Here is a 24,450-nt window from a genome sequence, read left to right as displayed (position 1 = left end):
AATATGGTTTAAAGGCATTGCATGAAATGGAAGAGAGGACTACTAAGCCAAGGATGAATTGCCGGCGATGGATCAGTATATATCTGATCTTATTTTTATGATATAATAATGTATAGACAGCTTCTTCTTCTTTGTAGCCGGCAATTCCATTCTTGGCTAAGTGTGGCTTTCTTTCTCTCATGTCATGCTCAAGACTATGATGGTCGATTGGGTAGTCGCCGGAGGAGGGATACATATATATAGTTTCAATTTGTTGGTTCTTTTTTCATTGTGTTTCGAGAGCCTTCAATATATATATATGTTCAAGAACCGTATGAAACACATGAGGATATGTGCATGGTTTACCAAGGTATAAAAGGAGGAATTTAGTTAACCCTATAGGGGTGTTGGAGATGATTAATTAACAACGTTGCACAGTTTATCCTTCACTAAAATATTTAGGTACACTTATTAATCCTTCTTTTAATTTTTAGTTTGTTCTTAAGAAAAATAATAACTAATATTGCATAGTTTTGTTTTTTTTTTAATCCAGGTGTAATGGTCGATGGAATAAAGCTAGAGTATATGCATGGTTAGAGATCATATTTTTACCTCCCATGTAAAGGTAGAGGGTAAGTATCAACTTGAATCTAACTTACAACTAATTCAGACATGTTTGTGGTCAATTAAGATGTGAAGTTCAAATTTCATTTTCATTTTCAAATCTTGGGCTCAAGTAAAATATTATGTAGTAGGAAAAGTTGCAAATATAGCAATTAATTACTATCTTTAAAACTGTTATTCACTCTTACTACCAGTAAAATGTTATATAGAATTGGTGGATATAGGTGTTGTGTATACCAAAATACCTTTTAATGCTTCAACCAGAGGGAGTATTGTATTTGTTTGTTTTTTGATAAATCGAGGGAGACTATATACTTACATATTTACCTCACCTTGCAATTTTTATTATCCATGCACAAATGGAAGCAAAAAAAAGTAGGTTAGAAGATCCCTTGTTCTTGTTAGGAGAGATGATTTGAACTTGAAGTGGCAACCTTTGCAAGTTGCACCAAACTTAACTTAGAATATTCATGGTGTGGTAAAGGATGTGAATTTGATGCAGTGGATCAAGTACGTATAAAAGTAGGGTTGATAAGAAAAATATTTGAAGAAAATGGGGTTGATTTTTTTGTCTTATTAGGTCACATTTCTATTTTTTTTTTTTTTGCCTTCTAAATTCTCTTACATTTTATAAATTTTACTATTATGGAAATTCTACCTGATCAAATAATCTATCATTTGGACTACTCGACCCAAAATATAAAGACTTAGTTGAGTTATAGTTTTTGTTGGTAAATTAGATGAGTTAAACATTTTCTACTTTTGTCGAGTTAAGCTGTGGTTTGGTGAAAAGATATTTGGATTGACCCAACCCAACTTGAATTACATATATTTTAATAAAATAATCATAACAATTTCCTTTTTTTTTTGGCAAAGTTTGACTCTTTTCTATTCCTTAATTTATGAAATTTTAATATTTTTCGTTTAGAGTTATCATATTTGTCTTTATTTAAAATTTGTATTAAATATATATTTAGTATTCTATATTTGAATTTAATGAGATTTTTTTTTTTGTTAATTATTAATTATGCATGATTATCAATAAATTTCCATAATTAGATTAAAAAGAAAAAAAAGTTATAACCATCATGGAATTATGTATCAGTGAAGACTTTTAAGATTTTTCAGTTAAATTTTGATAATAATTTTCAGTTTTATTATTTTGATTTTTCTCTTAATTAAACACATTTATTATCCATTCCAACTTTGTTCTAAAGAAATACCTTTCCACAAAGTAATCAATCAAATAAATTTCTATAATTAGATACAATTAAAGAAATTCTAACTTTGAAAAAAATAACAATCAATCAACTCCTCCAAATAACATGTCATTAATTTTCATCATTAAAATTTTCTTAATGACAATATTTTTGTAACTAAATTTGCATTTACAACCATCCAGAAATGGTTACCTTGTTTTATCTATATATACTAGTCTTCTCCACGAACCCTAATAAAACATTCAAACTTTGTTCTTATTTATAATCTTAGCCATTTTGCATTTCAGAATTTAAAATGTCCAAGATTTTTCTACCTTTTTGCCTTCTATCTCTTCTTTTTATAGAAACAAGTAAGTGTCATGGATTAATTTCTTTTTCATTTCAACAAATTTTAGATGGAATCTTTGGTTTTGAGAAGAAAAAAAAGAAATAGGTGTTCTTCATCAACTTATTCATTTAATTATGTTTAAATTGGCCTCCTGACAAATCTTATTTTTCTCGATTTCATTTCTCTACCTCTAGAATTTTGTTAAAAAACAATATTTTTTTTTTCTTGAGTTCAACAATTATAAAAGTGAGTATCAAAGGTTCGACCGGATACAAATCCTAGACTTGGTTATTAAGAAAATATTCTCAGATTAACATGATCTCTTCCCTTGTTTTTATTTTCTTGAGTTATATGTGTATTGTTATCATTACTCGCAACACTTGAACCTTTCTTTCAAAAAAAAAATCTGCTGTGGGATTTTTCTTAATTTTAAGAGGTGGGTTCATTTTTATTTCAAAAATAATTCACATATAATCTATTTTTATAACCCATTTCGATGGATTGTGATAGCGATGTTTGAATTGTTTATGAATTATAAATTTGATTTTACAGATTACTAATCAAATATTGTTAATAATTTAGATTTATGAAATAAAAAGAGAGACAATAAAATAAAATTGTTTAATTCATTTTTAATTTCATAATCTTATAAATTTCATGGTGATGGACAACAGGCTCAATGACTCCAGTGGTGGGAAATAAGGACATATGCACCGAAGGGTTAGGACCATGTGGAACCAACTGCGATGCAAGGTGCAAAGCTCAGCATAGCCCTAACGAGAACCCTCAGGGTAGCTGTGATCAAATCGGTAGCAGCATATCGTTGTGTAATTGCCTTTACAGTTGTGACAGGTCGACGCCGATGCCGAAGCCACCACTAAACTGCATCTCCGGACTAGGGTTGTGCACTGCACAATGCAAGAGCGATTGTTGTAATGCTAAATGTGGGCAGCAGTACAAAGGAGGAGAGGGGTTTTGTGACACAAACGTTGGAGTTTCTTTGTGCCAATGCAGCCATCCTTGCTAATTAACACAATATTGTGTAATCGTGAAAATCAAAATGTGTGCATTGTAAATGCACGGGGTATGGGCAATTGATTTTTGTAACAGTATTTTTAGAATTGTCTGCATGTTATCGTTATCTACTTTAAACGGCATGTGTTTTGTTTTGTTGTTGTGCTTGTGCTTTTAGTGAAAGTTCTTTTTATGAGAGTATCTTATCTTTGCCATGTAATGTTTAATTTCAATCTTAATAAGTGTTAATCAAGAAAATATCTGGATCTTCATGTTACCAGAGTGTGGCCAATTAAGGTGAGATATAACAAATTGTCATAATAAAAGCTAAAATTTATTTCTTTTAAAAAATTGCAAAAAGGATGGTCAGTTGTAACTACACTCTCAAACTCTCAATGGTAAATTTTGGATCCTTAAACTTCTACAAGTGTTAAAATTGGACCCTCAATGTCAAAGTAATTCTCAAAATTGGACTTGGAGGAGTAAAAAGAGTAAAGGATTCATTATTAAGCTCAATGTGGAGAAAGCTTTTGACAAAATAAGTTGGAGATTCATCGATTTCATGCTTATAAAGAAAAACTACCCTGCAACATGGAGAAAATGGGTAAAAGCGTGTATCTCCAACGTTCAGTATTCCATCCTCATCAATGGGAGACCAAGAGGAAAAATTGTTCCCAGCAGAGGTCTCAGACGAGGCGACGCGATCTGACCTTTCATATTTGTACTAGCCATGGATTATCTCAGCAGACTCCTTACAAATATGGAGAAACAAAACAAAATCAAAGGGGTCAAAATCTCGGAGAGAATTTCAATCTTACTCACTTACTTGTTGCAGACGACATATTATTCTTTATTGAAGACAACGATAAATATCTTTCTAACCTCAGATATGTCCTACACGCCTTTGAAGCTGCTACTGGTCTCAACATCAATATGAATAAATCCACTATATCCCCTATCAATGATCTAAACAGAGCCGAAATGGTTGCTATCCACTGGAGCATCAAAGTTTAACATATGCCTATAAATTACTTGGGGGTTCCCTTGGGAGGTAAGCCAACATCTATACATGTCTGGGACAATGTTACTGGAAAAATCGATAAAAAACGTAGCAACTGGAAATATTCTTATATCTCCAAATGTGGCAAAATGACCCTCATCAATGCTTCCCTTGAAAGTCTTCCCACATATCAGCTATCTATCTTCAAGGCTCCCAATGGAATGTGCAAAAACATTGAGAAAATCTAGAGAAATTTCTTGTGGAAAATTCCAAAGAAGATAACAATTCACACCTCATAAAATGGGCTAAAGTTATATCTCCCAAAGACAAAGGAGGACTGCGTATCAATAAAATTACCGACACAAACTTTGTTTTGCTAAGCAAATGGCTTTGGCGTTTAATCACCCAAAATCAACCTCTTTGGAAAAAACTAATTTCTGCCAAATACACAAAGGATTCAAATAGTGGCTTCCCTACAAAAGAAAAATTCAGCAGTTTAAGGGCGTCATGGAGATCGTTTATTAAAGGAATTGACTGGTTTCCGGCAAATGTTAAATGACAGCTCAACAATGGGGAAAAAATTTCTTTCTGGTATGGTTCATGGAATGAAAAATCACTGCTCTCCCTTTACAAGCCACGCCTATTTGCTCTCTCAAATCTTCAAAATGGTAGTGTGAAAGATATGTGGAATAGCCAGCTTCAAGATTGGGACTTTCATCCTAGAAGACCTCTAAGGAGTATTAAAACACAATAGTGGTCTGATTTGAAACTCATGCTTCCTTCTTTAAACCCATCTCAAGGCACAAATATGCCAAAATGGAAGCTAAACAAAGATGGGCAGTTCACGATTGCTTCCATAAAAAAAGTTATCCATAATATGGATGAGAAAGACGAAAACAACATCAACCCAAGAACCTTAAAATATATGTGGAAGTCTGGAGTTCCAAAGAAGTGTAAGTTTTTCTTATGAACAATTATGCATAATTGTATCAACACTGTTGAGAAGATCCAAAGAAGACTACCAAATTACTGCCCAAGTCCAAACTAGTGCTACCTATGTAAAAAGAATTCCGAAGACAAATCACAATTTCATTCAGTGTGATGTTGCGAAGGAGATCTGGGACAAAGTAAAAATTTCGACCAACTGACACAACCTTTCCACAAACGCATCAACATTGAATCAAAATATATGCAACGCTTATCACAAAAGCAAAAAAGGCATCATCGCTTTCAACTTGAATGTTGTTGCATTATGGATCATATGGTTGGAGAGGAACAACAAGATTTTCCAAAACAGAAACATAACTACTCGAGAGATTTGGGAAGATGTCAAAAACCTCTCAGGCTTATGGACTAGTAGATTCAATCTCTCGAGAGATTTGGGAAGATGTCAAAAACCTCTCAGGCTTATGGACTAGTAGATCTAATCTCGCTAGCACCATTGCTCTAAATATTAACGCTTTTGTAGAATTTCAGGGCTATTCTCTAGCCCTTGTACTCTCTCACTTCCTGTACTGATTTGTCTTTGTGGGAATAATAAGGGTGCTAAGGGGGTGTCCACTTAGTGAAGATGTCCGAGTGCATCTACGAACCCAAAAGTATCATTTCCAAAAAAAAAAAAAAATGGACTTGTTATTATAAAATTGAACTATCTAACTTCTACTACAATAATTTATACAATTAAGGATAGATTTGAAAGTTTGAGGATATAATTGCACTACCACTTTATTTTAAAGAAATCGAGATATTTTCACATTTATGTCTTCTCTTTATTCTCGAGAAGAACTTCAAGCCCCTAACGACACTTAACACCAAAAGTCCTATTGCATCACCTTATTTTCTTGCAAACTATCTTAACACCAGCTTCTTATCGCCCAGTTCTATTGAAAATGCCTCCTTCAAATTCTTAGTCACATTTTAGCCTTCTTACTTTAGGTACAAGTCTCACACAGAGCTATGGTTTGCAGGTTGACAATCAAATAATATTCAAGAATCTTTGCAAGTCTGTTGTGCCCAAAAAATGTAAGTCTTTCATTGGACCAGCCATCCATGAAAAAATAAATACTTTGGATGTCATTAAGAAGAAACTCCCAAACTCATGCTTAAACCAAACCGTTGTGCTCTCTGCTATTCCGACAATGAAGATATAGATCATCCTTTTATGGAGTGTCGAATTTCAAAAGGACTTTGAGAAAAGGAAAGATGTCATTTAGATTTAACACAGAAGCAACCCTCCTTTGGATGATCTCAATGGAAAGAAACAACGAAATTTTCAGAGAAGCCAAAAGAAGTAATATGAATATTTGGGAAGATATTAACATGTTGATTGGTTTATGGTAAAACAGGCACACAACTCTTGTAAAAGATTATGACTTTGTCACTATTTCTCTAAATTATAGAGCATTGCTAGACTAAAGGGCCAAACTCCAACCTCTCATCCTAGTAGCAATGCTTTTTATTTGAGGTTTTTTGGTTTTGTTTCCTGCTAAATTAAAAAACACATAATTAAACTTGTATCTCATGCTATGAATTAATTAAAGACTTATAACAACGTCTAACCATAGGATAAAGATGGTAATTATATTCTAAAAATATATATAAATAAAAGGAAAATACTTTAATTCGGTTCTAATTAAGAAGATTTTAGTTACATTATTATATATAATATATGTTCACATTTCCTTGCTTATTCCTATGTTGTCTTGACCTTCAAATACTAATTTGTGCAAGTATTGAGCATTGGCAACTCCTGTACTTTGAACCATCTTTGAAAAATCACTTTCTTCATTCGATAAAAGTTGTTTTGGAGTGTCGTACTCCAACACCTATTATGTAAAAAAGCAAACAATAAGAGACTAATGCTTGTAGTAGAAAGATAGAAAAAGATATACTGCAACTCAAATAGAACTAGAATGTTAATATGGGTAATTAAGTGCATAGATTGAATGATATTATTGAAAGTAAGAAAAACTTTACCTGACCAAATTCAAGTAGAAGAATTCGATCACAGTCTATGATGGTATTTAATCTGTGTGCAATAGTGAGCATTGTACAAGATTTAAACTCTTCCTTAATGGTTTTCTGAATTAAGGCATCTGTTTGAACATCAACCGCTGCAGTCGCTTCATCAAGAACAAGTATTTTTGATCGTCGAAGAAGTGCTCTAGCAAGGTTAACACTAAAATTCTGCCCAACTCTAAAACCTATAAAAACTTAAATAAGTTAACATAAATAATTCTTAATAGAGATGGATATGGCACGATAGGAACATGGTGTGGTACATGCGGATCGTTTCTTAATAACTATTTTAGGACATGGTACCACACACAAAGAACACATTTATTAAAAATATATATCATATTTATACAAGCATTTCACAGTCAACAAGTTCGTGCGTTCATATGCCAACTCTATAAAATAAGTTTGTTTTAATATACTTAACTAGTATATTAATATGTGTAGGACAAACATTATATTGACCTATATTGACTTTATATAATTATTGTCTAATATCTATTGTGTTCTCTAAAAGTGTTCCTCCTATCTAATCTGATCTATTGGTTGTATTTGTTTTGTTTGTATTATTTTCTTATTTTCTTCCTTTTGAAGTTTGTATCATTTGTGTATTTATATTCCTATTTATTATAATTATATCATGAGAAGGTATTTCTTGTTGACAAAAAAGGCTAAGTGCTTGATACGGTGACCCAACAAGTGTAGGAGTGTTGAACACAAACATGCTAGCAAAACTTAGGTGTCATGCACAATGGCTTCACCTATAAGAGAGATGTATCTTTTATCTTGTATGCACACTTTCTTTTAATTTGTTTCTAATTTAAAGTGGGGCTGAGCCTAAAGAACGATAGTCATGATCTTGATAAGTATCTAAAGAAATTATTCAAATGTATTTGACACGACTAAAGTGTGTTTCACTTAGCAAGAGGCTTAGGGAGAAAATGCAGAGAATTATGAATAGCAATGCTATCAAAGGCCGAGCTACAATCAATTAGTTGAATCACTACGACAGTTTGAGAGGAGAAAATGGGGAAGAAATTATAACCCCAGCTCTAATATTTTTAGTTACAAAGTTTCGTGTGTATATATATTCCTAATAATAAGAAATCAATACAAGGAAACCAACAAAATTGAGCAAAGTTTCAAGCAAATCAATTTATTGTTTTAAATTCATCTTTCAAAAGTTGCAAACAAACAAAAATCCAAAGCAATCTTCTGGAAAAGCTAAACTATCAAATTGACCAAAGAATTTAAATAAAGAATCGTTTGACTTAAACTACTATCAAATTCCACACACATAAATTATTTCTCACAATAGACGATTGGAATGAAACATACCTCAGCATCCAAGCCCAATGTATTCCTCCCTATGACATCCTTTAAATGTGCCCTCTCAAGAACTTCCCAAAGTTCAACGTCGGCGTGTTCTTGGAATGGATCTAGATTAAACCTAACACTTCCTGCATAAAACAAGACACCACAATGAGAAAATAAAAAGAAAACGCTATAACTATATAACTATAACCCGGTTTGTTAACTTTTTTTAGTTTTTGGTTTTTGAAGATTAAGTCCATTTCTTCTATGTCTTACCATGACCTTTATTTTTCTTAAGTACACTAATTGAATTATTTTTAGCCATGGTTCTAAAAACATAAGCGAACTTTAAAAACCACCTTTTTATTTTAATTTTCAAAACTTCTGCTGATTTTTTTAAACATCAGTAAAAAGAACATATGTAAGCCAGATATTCTCGGGTGAAAGAGGTATTAAACAACCTAAATTTACAAAACCAATCAGGCTTACCAAATGGGACCTAGGAAACCAAGATGATTTTAAATATGATCAAATCCTTTACCTGCAAAAAGAACGGGTGATTGTGGTATAATCCCAACAACTTCTCTCAAATCCCAGAATCCAAATTTTGCTATATCCAAACCATCAATGAATATTCTTCCTGTTTCTAGTTCAACAATACGAAATAATGCATTAAGTATGCTTGATTTTCCAGCCCCAGTCCGTCCAATTATTCCAACTTTTTCATTAGAAAAAACACTAAAAGAGATCCCATGCAAGACGGGTGGGGAGCTCAGTTCTATAGCGTAACACAACAGTATCAAATTTTATAACTCCAGACGAAGGCCATCCCGTGGGCGGCCGATTACTCTCTATAACTGATGGTTTTTCCGAAGCTAAATCTATATACCTCCCAACACGCTCGACCGAGTTTAAATGATTCTCAACCATACTTCCAAGTTGGAGTACACCTGTCAATTTTTTCTTTTCTTTTTTCTAATTTTACATTATTATTTAATCAATTCTTAATTATTAACTTTTATTTTTGTTTTATTTATTTTCTGTAAATAAATTCAATTTTTTAGCAATAGAAGAGAGCTTACAATGTTCTTCCCATCAATAACCATTGCGTTGCACAATTGTCTATACAACCATGCAAGACATCTAGCTCTCCAACTATATGTCTCAGTTATGTTAAGATCTTCCCGTAGAGGGAGGTACATCAAGTGCATCCGACTATTGGATTTATCAGGAAATACCAATCCACCGATAAGTGTGAGGATATAAGCACGAGTATACTGCAGTATTTGGTTTTCAATAGCATTGTAAAAATGATGGACAAAATCGTCAAACTGATGTGCCAACCATGGCAAGCTAAGACGATCGCCCTTAAGAATATTATCGTTTGTCTTTACTCCTAGCAGATCGTAACACAACTGGCCCAATCATAGTTAAGTGATCCAGTAAGTGCTCGTCTGGTAATGGAAAGCTTGAACTGGATAGCTACGTCTTGTAAGGTGATTGTACACTCTCCATGCAACATATGGAAGGTGTGTGTCTCTTGATGCTATCGCTCTACTAATGTGATGATGAGGTGCCAATCAAGTGCAAAAATTTAATACGTGCAACTTCATAGAAACTAGATGCACGTAAATAGTCAAAAACACGTTGATTTGGATCTTCTTGTCATCAAAGAACCGCCTCTCAACGCCTATCGTGTATAGCATCAACGTGCTCATCCTCCCATACGGCCTGTGATCAATGGCTACTTCAGAGGTGTAGAATTGAATGATCATACGGTCATGTACTTATGTCATCGTCCACCTAACGTCGTTGAAATAAAATCAATAGTTAGATACTACAGTAAATAATCATATTTAAAACTCCAAGGGGACAAACCATTAGAAATTAAGAATAAAATTAATTTTGTGCATATATAGTCATTCAAATAAGAATAAAAATTACATCGAGGTTATATTGAATCGAGGTTATATTGAAGTGAAATATAAAAATATTACAGTTAATCCTCGTATTTCTACATTAACTATGTCTCGTTTCCACCTCGTTTGGAACATTTTCGTCGATTATGTCCCTCTTGTTTACAAACAGTGTAACACGAGGGACTTGTTTTGTCAAAACCTCTTCAGACACAACGTCAGATGAAGGCAAAACCTCTTCCGACGCTACACTTTTTACGTCGGAAATATGGTCCATTTCCTGACATACCTGACACCACGTCGAAGGAACACTAAACAATTCCAGCCAATTTTGACGTTCATGTGTCTGCGTCGAGGGGAATGCATTCCCCCGACGTGCACCAAGATGCGTCGGAAAACATCGACTTCTGACGACGTCATGTTTTCCAACGATTTTTTCTACGTCGAAAAACTCTCATTTTTTGTAGTGAAAATCTAAAAGCAAACCATTTACCTTCTTTATCTCCTAAATATAAAAAAGGAAGTTGATTTAGGGGTTCATCAGCATATTATATATGAACAAATACTAAAGAAAGTTACAGTGAGGATTGAAACAATACCTTGGATAAAGAGTTAAAATCACTAAACCGGCAGCGAATAGGTAGACGTGCAACATAAAGAGATAATAACAGCTAATAAAGAGATAACAACAGCTAATTTGGATCCGGTGGCGATGTGCGAGTAGGTGCGTGCAATTGGCAGAGGAGCGGTTTGTGATAATGGTGGGCAAGCAGGCTGTGTGCAATGGAAGGATATGATGCTCTCTTCATATTGGGGTATGATGGAGCATGATAGTAGAAGAAAATATAGAGAGAATAGTGGGAGTGTTTTTAGAAAGAGGCAAAAATAAAGGGAAAAGAAAAGGGCGGAGTGTTTGGAAAGTGTAGGAGAAACTAAAGAGTGTAGAATTTCTTACAAATTGTAGGGAAAACTAAAATGTGGGTTTGTTGCAACTCACATATATTGCGTAGGCAGATACCCAAAGTTTCTTCCACCATAAGATGTGTGCACAAAAACTAAAATAGCTTTAAATTGTATTGACTACCTACTAAGTACTATCTATGAGCGCACACACTTGAAGTAGTATTACACTTTAAATTAATGGATTGATGCACACTCCAACCACTTTTAACATGTATTTTGTGCGGTGGTATTTTTCTTAATAGTGATGTAATATAAATTTTTGTTGTTAATTATCAATATTCTAATTAATACATATTAGTTTAACTATTTTTAATGATTAATTTAAGAAACATTTTAAGATATACTGAAATTAACCAAAATATTGGATCTAACAAATTCTTACATTTATACCCGAATAGATTTTTATTAGTGTCTATTAGTGATATATATTTTAACAATTTTTTCATTTACAACCACTCTCCTTATATACTAAGTAATTTCTATTTTATTTATTAAATAATTATTTAGTGTAACAATAAATTAATGGTAAATTTAATTGATCTCTTACATTAATTATTATATATTTAATTTTAGTTTCAAATATACAAATTATTAATTTGAAGACAAATACTTTTAACTTCCAAACACCTCAAGATATTAATCATGGGTAAGAGATTTAAATTTTAGATATTTAATATTTATATTCATGGAATAACATTTACAAGGGTAAAAATGGTACAGAAAAAACATTATTTGTGAATAACTAGCCTTTGTCTAGACTCTGGAGCTTAAAGGGAAAGTAAAAAAGAAGTGTACATATATATCAATTCCAATGGCCTTTTTTGCATTTCTTCATACATTTGTATTATCTCTTTCCCTTTAAACTCCATACCAACCATTAGTTCCTCATAATTAAGAGACTTCGCTAATTATGATCTACTCTCTCACACTCATTACTTTCATGAATGTCAATTGTAACATGATGTGAGTGGCAATTACAATCTGATTTACCCACTCTCTTTGAAGAATTTCCCCTAATCTCTCTCTCAAGTGGGGTTTTCTCACATTGATTTGAATAGTTATGATGAAATTTATCTTCTTTTTTATGATGCACATTAGTTTCCTCACACTCATGCTCTCCACATTCATGATTATTCTTCTCTTGGTTCAGTACTCCACATGTTTCTTTATTGTGATCTTGTGAAAGTTGCATCTTGTGATCCTTTTCCTCACAACAACAATGCTTATGGACATGATTATTCTCTTGACTAGCTGATTGATCATCGACGACATGGCATCGATGATTATGGTGATCATGATCATGATCATGATCATGATGATGGCTGTGATGATGAGAAGATCTAGCACCATCGCACAGTTGTCCATGTTTCGTTAAGCATGGTTTGGAAGATTTGCAACATTTTTTCTTTCCATGTTTGTGATCCATTCCTCTCAAAAGGAGCATGCTGTTCAAGATGACCAATAGACAAGTACCGACATCAGCAAGAACGGCTGCCCAAATGAGGGGATGTCCAGCAAATGCCAAGCCTAGGATGGCAGTCTTTGTACCGATTGACAAAATGACATTTTGAACTACTTTTGTGTGGAATGTCTTTGCTAGTTTGATGGCTTTTGGAATCTTTCTCATGTCATTTGACATTAAAATCACATTCCCAGTTTCAGTGGCCAATGCTGAACCTGAAATACCCATTGACATGCCAATATCAGCGGTAGCTAATGCTGGGGTATCATTTAAGCCATCTCCAACCATGGCAATTGCTCCATCATTATTTTTAAATTCTTTTATGATATTTGCCTTCTCCTTTGGTAGAAGTTCTGAATGGATTACGTCAAGCGTATTCCCGAGCTACAAACAACACATCGATCTCTATGTAAACATCCAAGTTTCATATATGAACTAAAACAAATAGGTCATTTTATATAGAAGTTCATATGAAGTACGTAAAACCTGTTCTTGGACATGCATGGCAGCTGCCCTACAATCTCCTGTGAGCATAGCAGTTTTAATTCCAAAACTTTTGATCTCCTCGATTGCCTCTTTAACTCCGGAACGACACGAATCCAATAAACCGAAAGATCCAATCATCATCCCCCCACAAAATACATATCCAAGGGTTTGCTCTTGTCTCGTTTCATCGTCAAAGTTGTTCAATTTTGAAGAAACTAAATTATTTAGATCGAAAAGTTAAGATCCTAAACATCTTAAAATGTTTGAGTATATACACATGTTTAGATAAATCAAATTTGTTTAATCGTAAACCTGGTATGTCGTAGCCAGCTCTGGCAGCAATTTTTTTGCTTCCAATGTAAATATCATTACCATCTATCTTCCCACGAACACCTTCTCCTAGAAAATTTTCAAATTCCTCTACGTTTTCCGGCTTAAGATCGATAGAATGCAGCTTTCCGTAGTTGACAAGGGCAGTTGCCATTGGATGGCTTGATTTGCTCTCAATGCTTGAAACCCTAATTTATAGAGTTCAATATTCATAACACTTTCATTAGCTTTGTTTCCTCTCATTTCTAGTCAAAGCTTTAAAAACTACTTTTTCAAAACCTCTTAGGTTCCTTGATAATCATTTGGTTTTTTATTTATGAAAACTATGTTTATAAACATTCACTACCATCTATAAGTGTTTTCTCTAGACAGTAAGTATATATATATATCAACTTTCTGCTAATTAATAAATGCTTTGGAAAATTAAAAAAAAAAATCATAATTGTGAAAATGTGTTTATAAGCTTAATTTTCAAAAACCAACATACAGCAATGTGTTCTTCAATGTGTTCTTGATTGCAATTCAAAATAATCTTAGTCCTTGATTGCAATTCAAAATAATCTTACTGCTGATTTAAATAAAATGAATTTTTTTGGAAAATTAAAGAGAGGAAATTGAAAGTTATGATTATCACACAAACATTATTAGAAAATATATAGAGGAAAAAGTTTTAGCGGAATAATAATTACCATTGGAGCAAGGTGTGGAAGTTAATATCATCTCTTAGAGCTTGAAAATGTGTTACAACAAATTCACCTCTAGTGATCGTGCCAGTTTTATCAAAGGCCATAACCTTAATCTTTGCAAGAACTTCAAGGTGGTTGCCGCCTTTGATCAAAACTCCGGCCATGGCTGCCTTCGTAAGAGCACAAAATGCGGCGACCGGGGTGGAGAGGATTAAGGCACAAGGACATGCACTCACTAAAACCACCAAAGCTAAGTGAAGCCAATGCCTGAGATTATGAACTCGCAATGCAGCTGGAATGGCTGCTAGACAAGCTGAGATGATAACAACAGCTGCAAAACAAAAAAAGAAAAAAAAAATGCAAGAAGAAACAACAAAAGGTGATTAGTAATTTGAATATGCTAAAGTGATTGGTTTTGGATTATTTTGATCCTTATTAGGCTGCAAAAGAAGATGGATAAGATGGTAAAAGGATGAGAAAGTTGGGGAAAGGTTCTTAAAATTTCATTTTTATCCTATTTGGTGGGTTTTTGTTGGATGTACTTTAGTTCTTGTACTTTCAAATATTTATCTTCTTTCCATATATCTTAAAACTAGTCAATATATATAGTTAGCTTATGGGTGATTTGTTTTTTTAAATGGTCCTTGTTTGCATTTTCCTTATAAACTATTGAAAATATATTTTCCATGTATTCTTTTGTTTTGTATATAAAAAAAAAGTAGTATTGTTATTTAACCAACCTTGGTTAAAAAAATTAACTTTGAAGTAGTAAACTTGAAATAATTTATTGAAAATACATGAGAAAAAATTCACATTAACCAAATGAAATGGAACTCAAATGTACAAGAAAAAATAAGGAATTCTATTTTAACTTTTCTTTTCTTTTTCTTTTGGGTTTAGGGTTATAACTCTATCTATGGTTCTTAGATGGAGTTTTGAGAAATAATATTTTAATGTAATAGAATATTTAAATAAACATAGAGTCTCATTGTAAAAATCAATGGATAATGTGAAAAGGAAAAATATTTACAAAGATGGTGAGGTTTTTAACGTTCTATGGATGAAACGTTGATATATAAAATGTTAATTACCTGGGGTGTAATATTTGGCACATTCATCAATGAATGTTTGAGTTTTTGATTTGTTATTTTGAGCTTCTTCTACAAGCTCAGCCATTTTTGCTACCACACAATCCTCAGCTACAACTGTTGTTTGAACACTTATGTAACCTACATGTATCAAGTTAATCAAAATAAACAAACAGTTTTTGAGTGCCCAAATATTATTATATCAAACACCTTAAATTAATCAACACTTTCATCCATGCGTTCTAAAAGTACTAATTTTTTTAATAATATTATTTGGATATAGAAATATAAGTATACTTGAAACAACTATTTCAATTTTAATTTCATTCTAAATCACTTTCACACTGTTGTTCAATCAAGCTCCAAATATAATTGATGTAATCAGAATTATAATTTGAACCATTTTCAAAATTACTTAAATACAAATAGTTTTAATGCATTCTGATCTACGTACTTTCATGAAATATTTTCAAATAAAGAAAAATGAAAACAATTTTAGATTCAACTTCTATCAATATCTATTAATAAAATTTAAATAAATTTGTTATATATGATAAATATTTTCACAAATTTGCTATTTGCAATCATTTTTACTTTAAACTCTCAAAATATTTTTATATATTTTGACAAAGGTTGGTTGATTGGTTTCTAAAATTGTAAAATGTTAAAAGGGTTTTTGTCTATTTCATTTGAAAAGGACGAAAATGATTAACAGGTGTTGGTTCAATGTAGAAAAGACCAAAAATACAAACAAAAAGTTAAATGAGCCTTTCCAATAAGAAGTTGGAGTACTATCTATAGACTATAGTAATGTGTAATTAATTACCATTTAAGTTGATGGTACCAGCCCAAACAAGAGAATCTTTTTGTTTGGTAACAGGGAAAGTTTCTCCACTCAAAGTTTTCTCATCAACTTCACAATTGCCTTCAACAACAATCCCATCAATCGGAATAACTTCTCCAGCTTTCACACCTAACACACTCTTCAATTTCACATCTCTTACATCCACAACCTCTCCACTTTCAGCTATTGTGGCTTTCTGGGGAGCTAACCTCATTAGTGAACACATTGCACCATTCGCCTAAACATTGAGATCACCACCCAAATTTAAATTAAGTGTTTGGTAATAATTAATTAGGTTGAAATTTTTGTTTTTGAAAATTATGTCTATACACAATAGTGTTAAAAAAAATTCTATACTATGATTATTTGGGCTGACCTTGTGGCTTGCTCTTGACTCAAGCCATTCGGCAATGGAAAACAAAAACACTATACTCCCAGCTTCCATATAATCATCCATTGCAATTGTCCCCACAACTGCCAAAATTAACGATCAATTGTAACTTTGTTATAAAAAAAAAAAAATCAATTATTAAGGGTTGTATAAATTATCATGAATAGCAAATGGTTAATTTTTATGAAAATAATTATAAACACTTGCTTTATTGGTAAATATTTTAATTAACCGTTTCGATAATTTTTCAATATATATATATATATCAAACAGGGAAGTTCAATTTACCTGCAATAATAGCAAGAATGTTGACATCAACTCTGAGGTGGCGAATGGCAGAAATGGCTTTTAGAAGAATGGGAAAGATGCCGGCGGCAACGGCTGCAACGGCAAGCCACCGCAATGGGTGGTAGACATACTTCAAAAACGACGCAGTTAGAAGCAACCCACTGGCTATTGCATAAGGACTTGGCCATTTCTTCTTCATAATTCCCTTTCCTTTTAATTGTATATTTGCCTCCAATCTTGCTTCATTTAGAGCTTTCACTATCAAGTAGTAACAATATAACTGTTTAATTTTTTTGTTATAAATTAATTAGTGTGTTTATTAATCATTGAATCCTAAACTGAAACGACCTAGAAAAAAAAGGGTCATATTTAAGAAAGATAGATGTAAACAATGGTATATGATATGGAGGGAAAATAGTTCTATAAATTTTCAAAAAAAAGTCAAAAAATAAAATAATTACTAAATGATCTAGAACACGAAATTAAGAAGAAAAAGATATATACCAATTTGAAGTTGGGAAATGAGAAGCGAATCATGAACAACAATGAGTGTTCTTGTAGGGACAATGACAGTGATTTGTTTGATTCCTTGGAGGGGTTTGAGGATGTTTTCAATCAAAGGGATTTCTGAAGAACAGCAAATTCCCAACACATCAAAATGGCTTCTTTCCATTTTTTTGTTTTCTTTTATTACTTTCTTATTCATCTTCTCGGTTGCCTCCTCACTCATGACGGATTAATTATATTATCTTCCTCGCAAATTAATTTTTCTGCAAAATAAACATACATGTTTCATCGTTTTTAAATAATTAATTGACAAATGGAATGAATAACTCATATATATCATGTCTAGTTACTGTTTGATAAATTGAAAATAAATGATTAAATACTAGGGTCAACGTAGTTTCAAAAGTTGCATGTTTTTTATTGGCAAGAATTAGTAATAACATGTCAATCATCATGAATTAAAGTGGACTCTCAATTGAAGAAGAAAATTATAATAAAACGAGAAAAAAACTTAGATGCTGCATCGGCTTCACCTACTTTTGTGCAGCTCAGATCGTTACCCAATAAAAATTTGTCAAATGTATAGTTAAATTTTGTATAAAAGAAAAAGTGAAGAGGAAGAGGACAATTAAAGAAGGAAGTGATCTATGGCCACTGTGCAAATGAGAGAGAGAAAGCTTTCTTTATTTGAACAACAAAACATAATATCAACAATGAAATAGATTTTACAATGTATTTAAAAGGCTGCTAGCATGGTGAAACTTAGGTAGAGATCGTTCAATATGACATTTGATATGCACGTCATTTCTAGAAATTATTAAAAAAATGTCATTAAACCAAACTCACTTCATCAAAACTAGTAAACAGTTTGAATCACTTTCTATAGTATTAAAAAACAGTTGAATCGGTTGAGAGAACAGAGAGAGAAATAGTATTGAAAAACAAGAAATGATGTGAGCACTGATTTTGGATACTGTTAAAAAAGAAAAATAGTTAATGGGAATGTAAAAGAAATAAGCATCTAAGTTCTAACACAATTGAAATAACATTTTGTGCAAGATTTTGGGAAGCCCAAGACCCAAAAAAAAAATCAAAATGACTGTCAAATTCATATATAAGTAGAAAAGTATTTGGAACAGAAGAGAATGTGAAGCAAAGCTTACAAAAAAAAAATGGTTGTGTAAGAGGTAGCTAGTGGTGTTTGCAAGAGAAGAACAAACCTCACAAGACCCTTAAGTAGAAGAAGGAATCAATGGTGGGGGACTTCATTAGGGAATCATTCACACACACACACACAAATTATTATTATTAATTATAAAGAATAATAATATATTATTGGAAGTATATTCAAAGGAATACAATGCCAAAGAATAATGTAATATAATATAAAATCATAAGCTTTTAACTTTCAATGATTCTATCTTTGAATTGAATATAATTTTATTTTATTTTTGTATGAAGTTTCAAATTTGGAATTGGGTGAGACAGAGATTAGTGGGAAACCCATATCATTTCTACCAAAAGAAAATTTGGAAACCACATAGGATTCCACCTTCTTAATTAATTAAATTGATCTTGTGTTTTTCTTAATTAATCCTTATGGTTAGACATATGTAGGCTTCAAATTCATTAATATGTATATGTCCAAATATGAGTTTAATAAGAAGAAAAAATGTTCCTTTTTTACGGTGATTATTTTGGCATTTCATGTTTTTTTTTCTTTTTTATAAAAAATATAGGTTTATTAAACCTTGCAACTACTCATCATTTTGTTTGTTTTGTTATATATCAAAAATACTCTCAAAATGTGTGTTAATTCAGAATGAATGAGTCAAAAAATTTAGAAAAATATGTAAATTACTAAAAGAGGGAAAATTACCTTTTTAGTCCTCCAATCTCGAAGAATATGTGTGTTTGGTCTCTTAGTTTTAAAAATACATCTTTCCCGTCCTCATCTTTATAAGAGTAGACTCATTTGGTCTTCGAAGTTTTAAAATACACCTTTTAGTCCCTAAAGTTTTGTAAAAGAGATTTACAAAGATCCTCGATTAACTTTGTACTTTTATTTTAAATGATTATTTGATATTTTAAATTAGAAAAATAATTTCTAAAAATCATATTTCCTCTATAAACTATTTTTTCTAATTTTAAATATCATATAATCATTTTTAAAAAATTAAACAAAAAATAATTTTAATATATTTTAAACCTATTTAAAAAACTCATGGGATAAAAATATACCTTTGAAACTCAATGAACAAATAGGCCTATTTTTATTAACTTGAAAACTAAAAAGGTACGTAATTCAAACTTAGATACCAAAGACACATATTTTTCAAAACTTAAAAACTAGAGAAATAATCATATCTATCAAACGAGATATCTTACTTTTAGTGACTTCTTTAGCTAGTCATTGAAAATTATGACGGATAGTTAAAACTTATTGTTGTTGTTGTTTTTTTATTATTATTATTTTATATACACGAATGTTCGAGTCAATTTGGACTAATCTTCATGAGACAACTCATTTAACTCTACAATATTTGGATGTCTAGAAAATTTGTGGTTTGATTGGTAGACCAACATGAACAAAAAATAATAATAAATAAATAAAAATAAAAATAAAATAATAAAAACAAATTTAGGGTTTGATTGCGAGAGAATTTGAAAACAAGAGATTCCTTACAAAAAAATCGGAGTTATATTTTATATTTTTATGTTTGATGGTAGATTTGCGTATTGATTTCTAATTTTAAAAAACGTCTAAATAAGTTTGATACTATATATTTATAAATTATAAAACTATTCTTGCTTTATCAACTTATAAATCTAGTTGACAATAAACTATTATTAATTTATTTATGAATAAATTTAATATTTTAAAAAATTACAGTTTAGCTTTTATAGTCGGATAAAACCTCATATATAGTTCTTATGATTTGAAAATCCTTCAAAAATAATTGTGAAACTATATTTTACCATGTTATTAAACCATGGAGACTAAATTTCCATGGCAAACCAAAAGGACTCATTCTATTTTCTTTAAATTCATAGGAACCAAATAAACGAGTTTATAACATGATATATTCTAAATCAAAATGATTTTACACGTATTTAATATAATTCTGAATTAATTATAAATTTAAATTCTTGATATACTGAAAACTTAAAAATGTTTTTACATTTTAGATTGTTTGGATCAAAGAATTCAAAAACAGTTTTCAGAAATAGAATTTGGGTTGTCTACCAAACACATTTTTTTCTAACGTGAATGAGTAAAACATAAAACAAAATTATGATTTTATGATCTTTACCGAACAAAACTTTACAAAGTAGATCCAAAACTTAATTAATTTATCTTAATTTAACTACTACTCAAATTTATTTGTCGTACTACTTTTATAAATTTGTATTTGGTCTTCTGAAAATTATTTTATAGTTTGATTTTGGGTCTTTAAAGTTTTACTTTTCTTTTTTGTTTCAGATTGTCAAAAAAATCTGAATGTGAATCTTTCAGCTTTTGTTAAATTTTAGTCCATATCATCCAAATGTTACGTGTGTGATCTATAGATAATGTGTGACTTAGCTCAAACCGTTATCTATAAGCATTGTTGGCTATATAATTCAAATTATCACAAATTATATCCAAGTTTGAAAACTAAATCAAAATTAGAGTGAAAAAAATAAGAGCAAATATTTTAGAAAAGAAATCAAAAAGTTAATTTAAATATATATAACAAAATGCGAAAATATTTAGGATTGTATAAAAAAATATTTAATTAATTTTATTATATTTTGTACATAATTTTAATATTTTGTTATTTTTGAAAACGATCGAGTTAAAAGAATTGAAGAAATAATTGAAAATATATAAGTATAAAACATATGGTATAAATTAGCCTATATATATATTTACATGAATTTTTTGTTTTAAATCTCATACAAAAGGGCCAAAAATTATCATAAAGTGAAAGGGCAGACAAAAAAAGCCTAAACCCTGAAAAGAGCCCTTCAACATAAAATTAAAAAGCATCAAAGGGCCTTTAATAAAAATGAGTGAAGCAAAGAAATTTTTTTAAAAAAATAAAAGCCATTCAACAAAATTAAAGAGAACATTAAATCATATTATTGGGATTTAAATTTGGTGCTTTTAAACTTTTGATGAAGGAATCTTGTTTTTGTTTTTATTTGTTTTTTCTTTTTTTGCCTCTTCTTTTTCTTTTTAGGTAATCAATGTCAGAATTATAGACCATAGTTAGTGTGGAATTTAGCATCTTTTTTTTTTTTTTTTTGTTGATTCCTTTGTAAAGTGGAAAGGTTAATTGTATTTGAAATCTAATTTTCTATACGTGATTTTAAATATTTATGCATACTTATATGTTAAGTAATTTAATTAAATTAAATTCTTCTTAAAGAAAAAACAAGAATATTTCAAAAGAATGAGTACTAAAATTGATTAGTTTTAATTTCTTTCTTTTTTCTTCCCTCTATTTATTTTATTTTATAACTTTATTGTTTTTCTCTCCATCAGCTTTGTCTTTCTTTTTTTTCCTTTTTTCCTTAAAAATCTGATAAAGTAATGAATGGTGTGAAATTGATTTATATTTGAAAATACTTTAATAAATATTATATATTTTTTTAAAAAAAAAATCCATAAAAACACATTTTTGAAGGAATAAATTTTAATAATAAAAACATTAAGACTAACATATAAGTAGTATACAATATATTAAAAACTAAAATTTGGGGTAGTTGGAATTTGGCCAATAGTTTGGATATACCTTTTTGCAATTAAAAATGTTATACTCCATATTGTCATATCCAATCGGAATATTTTAAATTACAACATTATGAGCATATGTTTACTTCATTCTTGTTTGATCCATCGCTTACTGTCCAAATTAGCACTTTTCAATAAAAGTGCAAATTTCACTCTTTTTTTTAATTAATTCTTAAAAAGAATATTGTTTGATAACTGTTTTTTTATTATTATTCTTCTTTTAATTCTTCATACAACGCTTTTTTATAGCTCATTCAAAGTTTCAATTTTCAATATTTAAAATTTAAAACTATGGCGTCTTATAAATTTATAAAGAGTAATACGTTCTTTTAGGTTATAAAGTTGAGAGTTGTTTAGTAGATAAACGCTACAAATTATCATCTTAAAAGTCGATATAACTCGAAGTCTTATGATGCAATTATTGAATTAAAAAACAAAGGTTATATGAGATAAAAATACAAAAATGTGAAAAATCACATGCATAAGAAAATACAAACAAAGTTTCACACTAGAAAATATCGCCAAGAGAGAGAGAAAATATGTTTTCCGACGTGCATGCGAAAAAAGTCATTGAAAGTTAAAAAGAGTCTCTACAAGTCCGTTGTTGTCACATAGGTCATAGATTTCAGTGGTGTTGACCATACATGTCGCTAAAACCATTTCTTTAGTGTGTGTTTTAGTGACACACGTCGGTGAAGTTTTATAAGAGTGACCTTGTTTCATGCTGTTATTTATTTCTTAATTCATAGATGTTATGAGTGTCATTAAAAGTAAAATTTCTTATAAGGTACTGATATTAGATTTTTTTTAATCAAACAAAGAAACTAAAGCATGTTAATTACGTTTTTCATTTACTTTGATTAATTCATGTTCAATATCTAAAATTAATAATTGTATATGTAGCTGGATTTGATTCAAACTTTTTTATTCTATATATGTAAACCCTAGTTGGGCAATTATTGTAACAAATAATTGATAAAGAGCCAAAGTTAGCATGCCCTTTTAATAAAAGGCATGCCTTTGTATGATTTTTCAAAAGATCATTTCTTACCTCCCTTTGTCACACTCTAAATGCATATTGATAAAATTTCCACTATGCTTTATGATTATTTGCAACCTCTACACATCTTTACATGATTATTGGACAACCCAACCCATCACTACTTTTTCAAATCTTTCTCATATATATATATATTCTTCCAATTATTATGTGTTCTAGTGCTGCTCTACAAATTATTAAATATCTTCTACTCATTATACTATATACCCACCTCCAATCATATATTATTATAGATTTAATTATTTATTTTTTATCCTTATACTTTTAAAACTCATTTCTATTTAATCCTTCAGCATTGAATAAAAATATTGGATTCTCCCAATAACAAAAATGTATATAGCTTACTTGAATCTAATTGGGGTTCACAGTGGTGGAGGAACTGGATTGAAAAAAAAAATTTATGGAAAGATATCAAATGAGTTGGAATTGAGATCTCAGTTCAAAGAGAAAGATATCAAATATTTAAAGTTGTATATTACATGAATGATATGTGTTTACTCACTTGACTACACACTCATCATGTTCTGCTATAATCTAAAAAAAAACAAACAAACAATGTGAAAAGCTAATTGAATGACTCGTATGAAACTTTTTGGAGTTTAACCACATGAGAAAACATCTCGAGATAATTGATACCATAGGTGGTTTGTGTGAAACCCATTTAAGCACATTTGTCGTTAATTATTGGTTGATTGCTTTTTTCATGAAAAGTGTTGATTTTATTATATGGAACTTTTAACTCCTCTTAATCATATAAATTTAATTTATGTCAATTGAACTTGTGCACATTGTGTTCGGAGCTTAACTTTTAAATCATAACATACAGTTTAAAATGAAAGAAACACATTATTAGTTATTTTAAACAATTTTAAACAAATAAATGATAAAGACTAATTAATAATTTTGGTTGTTTTTATATATAAGGAAATGGCAAAATGTTTTTAATGTATTGAAATGACTTTCTTTTCTTTTTATGTTATATTTTATTTTTTCAAGAAATCTTACCATTCAAGACAATTTCCCTTAAATAGAACCTTTGGAATTTTAAAAATGAAAAAGTAATAATATGAAAGCTGTATGGGAGCATAAAATAGAATTTTAAACCAAAAGCTTAAGATATATATATATATATATTATTGATCAATATCCTTCTTT

General features: G+C 30.5%; 2 protein-coding genes, 1 long non-coding RNA gene and 1 other non-coding gene across 6 annotated transcripts; 1 reads left to right on the top strand and 3 right to left on the bottom strand.

The window, feature by feature from the left end:
- LOC101203419 (defensin-like protein 182) lies at positions 1-3,423 on the top strand. 2 transcript variants are annotated; one of them, XM_004148288.3, is made up of 3 exons: positions 1-441; positions 533-611; positions 2,826-3,423. In XM_004148288.3, exons 2-3 carry the CDS (start codon positions 569-571, stop codon positions 3,176-3,178), a joined length of 396 nt encoding a protein of 131 aa, XP_004148336.2. In that variant the 5' UTR covers positions 1-441; positions 533-568; the 3' UTR covers positions 3,179-3,423. The 2 variants fall into 2 exon arrangements, with proteins under 2 accessions (XP_004148336.2, XP_031736571.1); XM_031880711.1 differs by lacking the exon at positions 1-441 and having other exon boundaries at positions 491-611.
- Positions 3,424-6,852: 3,429 nt separating this feature from the next.
- On the bottom strand, positions 6,853-9,352 carry LOC105434721. The gene is made up of 3 exons (XR_004214682.1): positions 8,519-9,352; positions 7,142-7,368; positions 6,853-6,990 (listed from the first exon to the last, which is right to left on the bottom strand). It is a non-coding gene; the product is annotated as an uncharacterized LOC105434721 (transcript).
- Positions 9,353-9,550: 198 nt separating this feature from the next.
- On the bottom strand, positions 9,551-11,428 carry LOC116402214. The gene is made up of 2 exons (XR_004214673.1): positions 11,010-11,428; positions 9,551-10,297 (listed from the first exon to the last, which is right to left on the bottom strand). It is a non-coding gene; the product is annotated as an uncharacterized LOC116402214 (long non-coding RNA).
- Positions 11,429-12,020: 592 nt separating this feature from the next.
- Positions 12,021-18,662, bottom strand: HMA3 (putative inactive cadmium/zinc-transporting ATPase HMA3). 2 transcript variants are annotated; one of them, XM_031880458.1, is made up of 10 exons: positions 18,619-18,662; positions 17,453-17,718; positions 16,949-17,206; positions 16,646-16,743; positions 16,252-16,507; positions 15,429-15,566; positions 14,341-14,668; positions 13,634-13,839; positions 13,322-13,536; positions 12,021-13,219 (listed from the first exon to the last, which is right to left on the bottom strand). In XM_031880458.1, the coding sequence occupies exons 2-10, from the start codon at positions 17,676-17,678 to the stop codon at positions 12,278-12,280; spliced, it is 2,667 nt and encodes an 888-aa protein (XP_031736318.1). In that variant the 5' UTR covers positions 17,679-17,718; positions 18,619-18,662; the 3' UTR covers positions 12,021-12,277. The 2 variants fall into 2 exon arrangements, with proteins under 2 accessions (XP_031736318.1, NP_001292705.1); NM_001305776.1 differs by lacking the exon at positions 18,619-18,662 and having other exon boundaries at positions 12,278-13,219; positions 17,453-17,621.
- Between the last annotated feature and the right edge of the window lie 5,788 nt (positions 18,663-24,450).

This window comes from Cucumis sativus, chromosome 2, assembly GCF_000004075.3.
Source record: "Cucumis sativus cultivar 9930 chromosome 2, Cucumber_9930_V3, whole genome shotgun sequence".
Lineage (NCBI taxonomy): Eukaryota > Viridiplantae > Streptophyta > Magnoliopsida > Cucurbitales > Cucurbitaceae > Cucumis > Cucumis sativus.
This window is presented reverse-complemented; position numbering and strand designations above follow the sequence as displayed.

Bases quoted from the DNA above. Each gene is read 5' to 3' on its own strand.
- LOC101203419 (XM_004148288.3), top strand. From the start codon at position 569: ATGGTTAGAGATCATATTTTTACCTCCCATGTAAAGGTAGAGG. The intron at 612-2,825 runs GTAAGTATCAAC...GATGGACAACAG, and splicing joins CTCCCATGTAAAGGTAGAGG to GCTCAATGACTCCAGTGGTG.
- HMA3 (XM_031880458.1), bottom strand. From the start codon at position 17,678: ATGAGTGAGGAGGCAACCGAGAAGATGAATAAGAAAGTAATAAAAGAA. The intron at 16,744-16,948 runs GTAAATTGAACT...TAATTTTGGCAG, and splicing joins CATTCTTGCTATTATTGCAG to TTGTGGGGACAATTGCAATG. The intron at 15,567-16,251 runs GTAATTAATTAC...TGATACATGTAG, and splicing joins TGGTACCATCAACTTAAATG to GTTACATAAGTGTTCAAACA.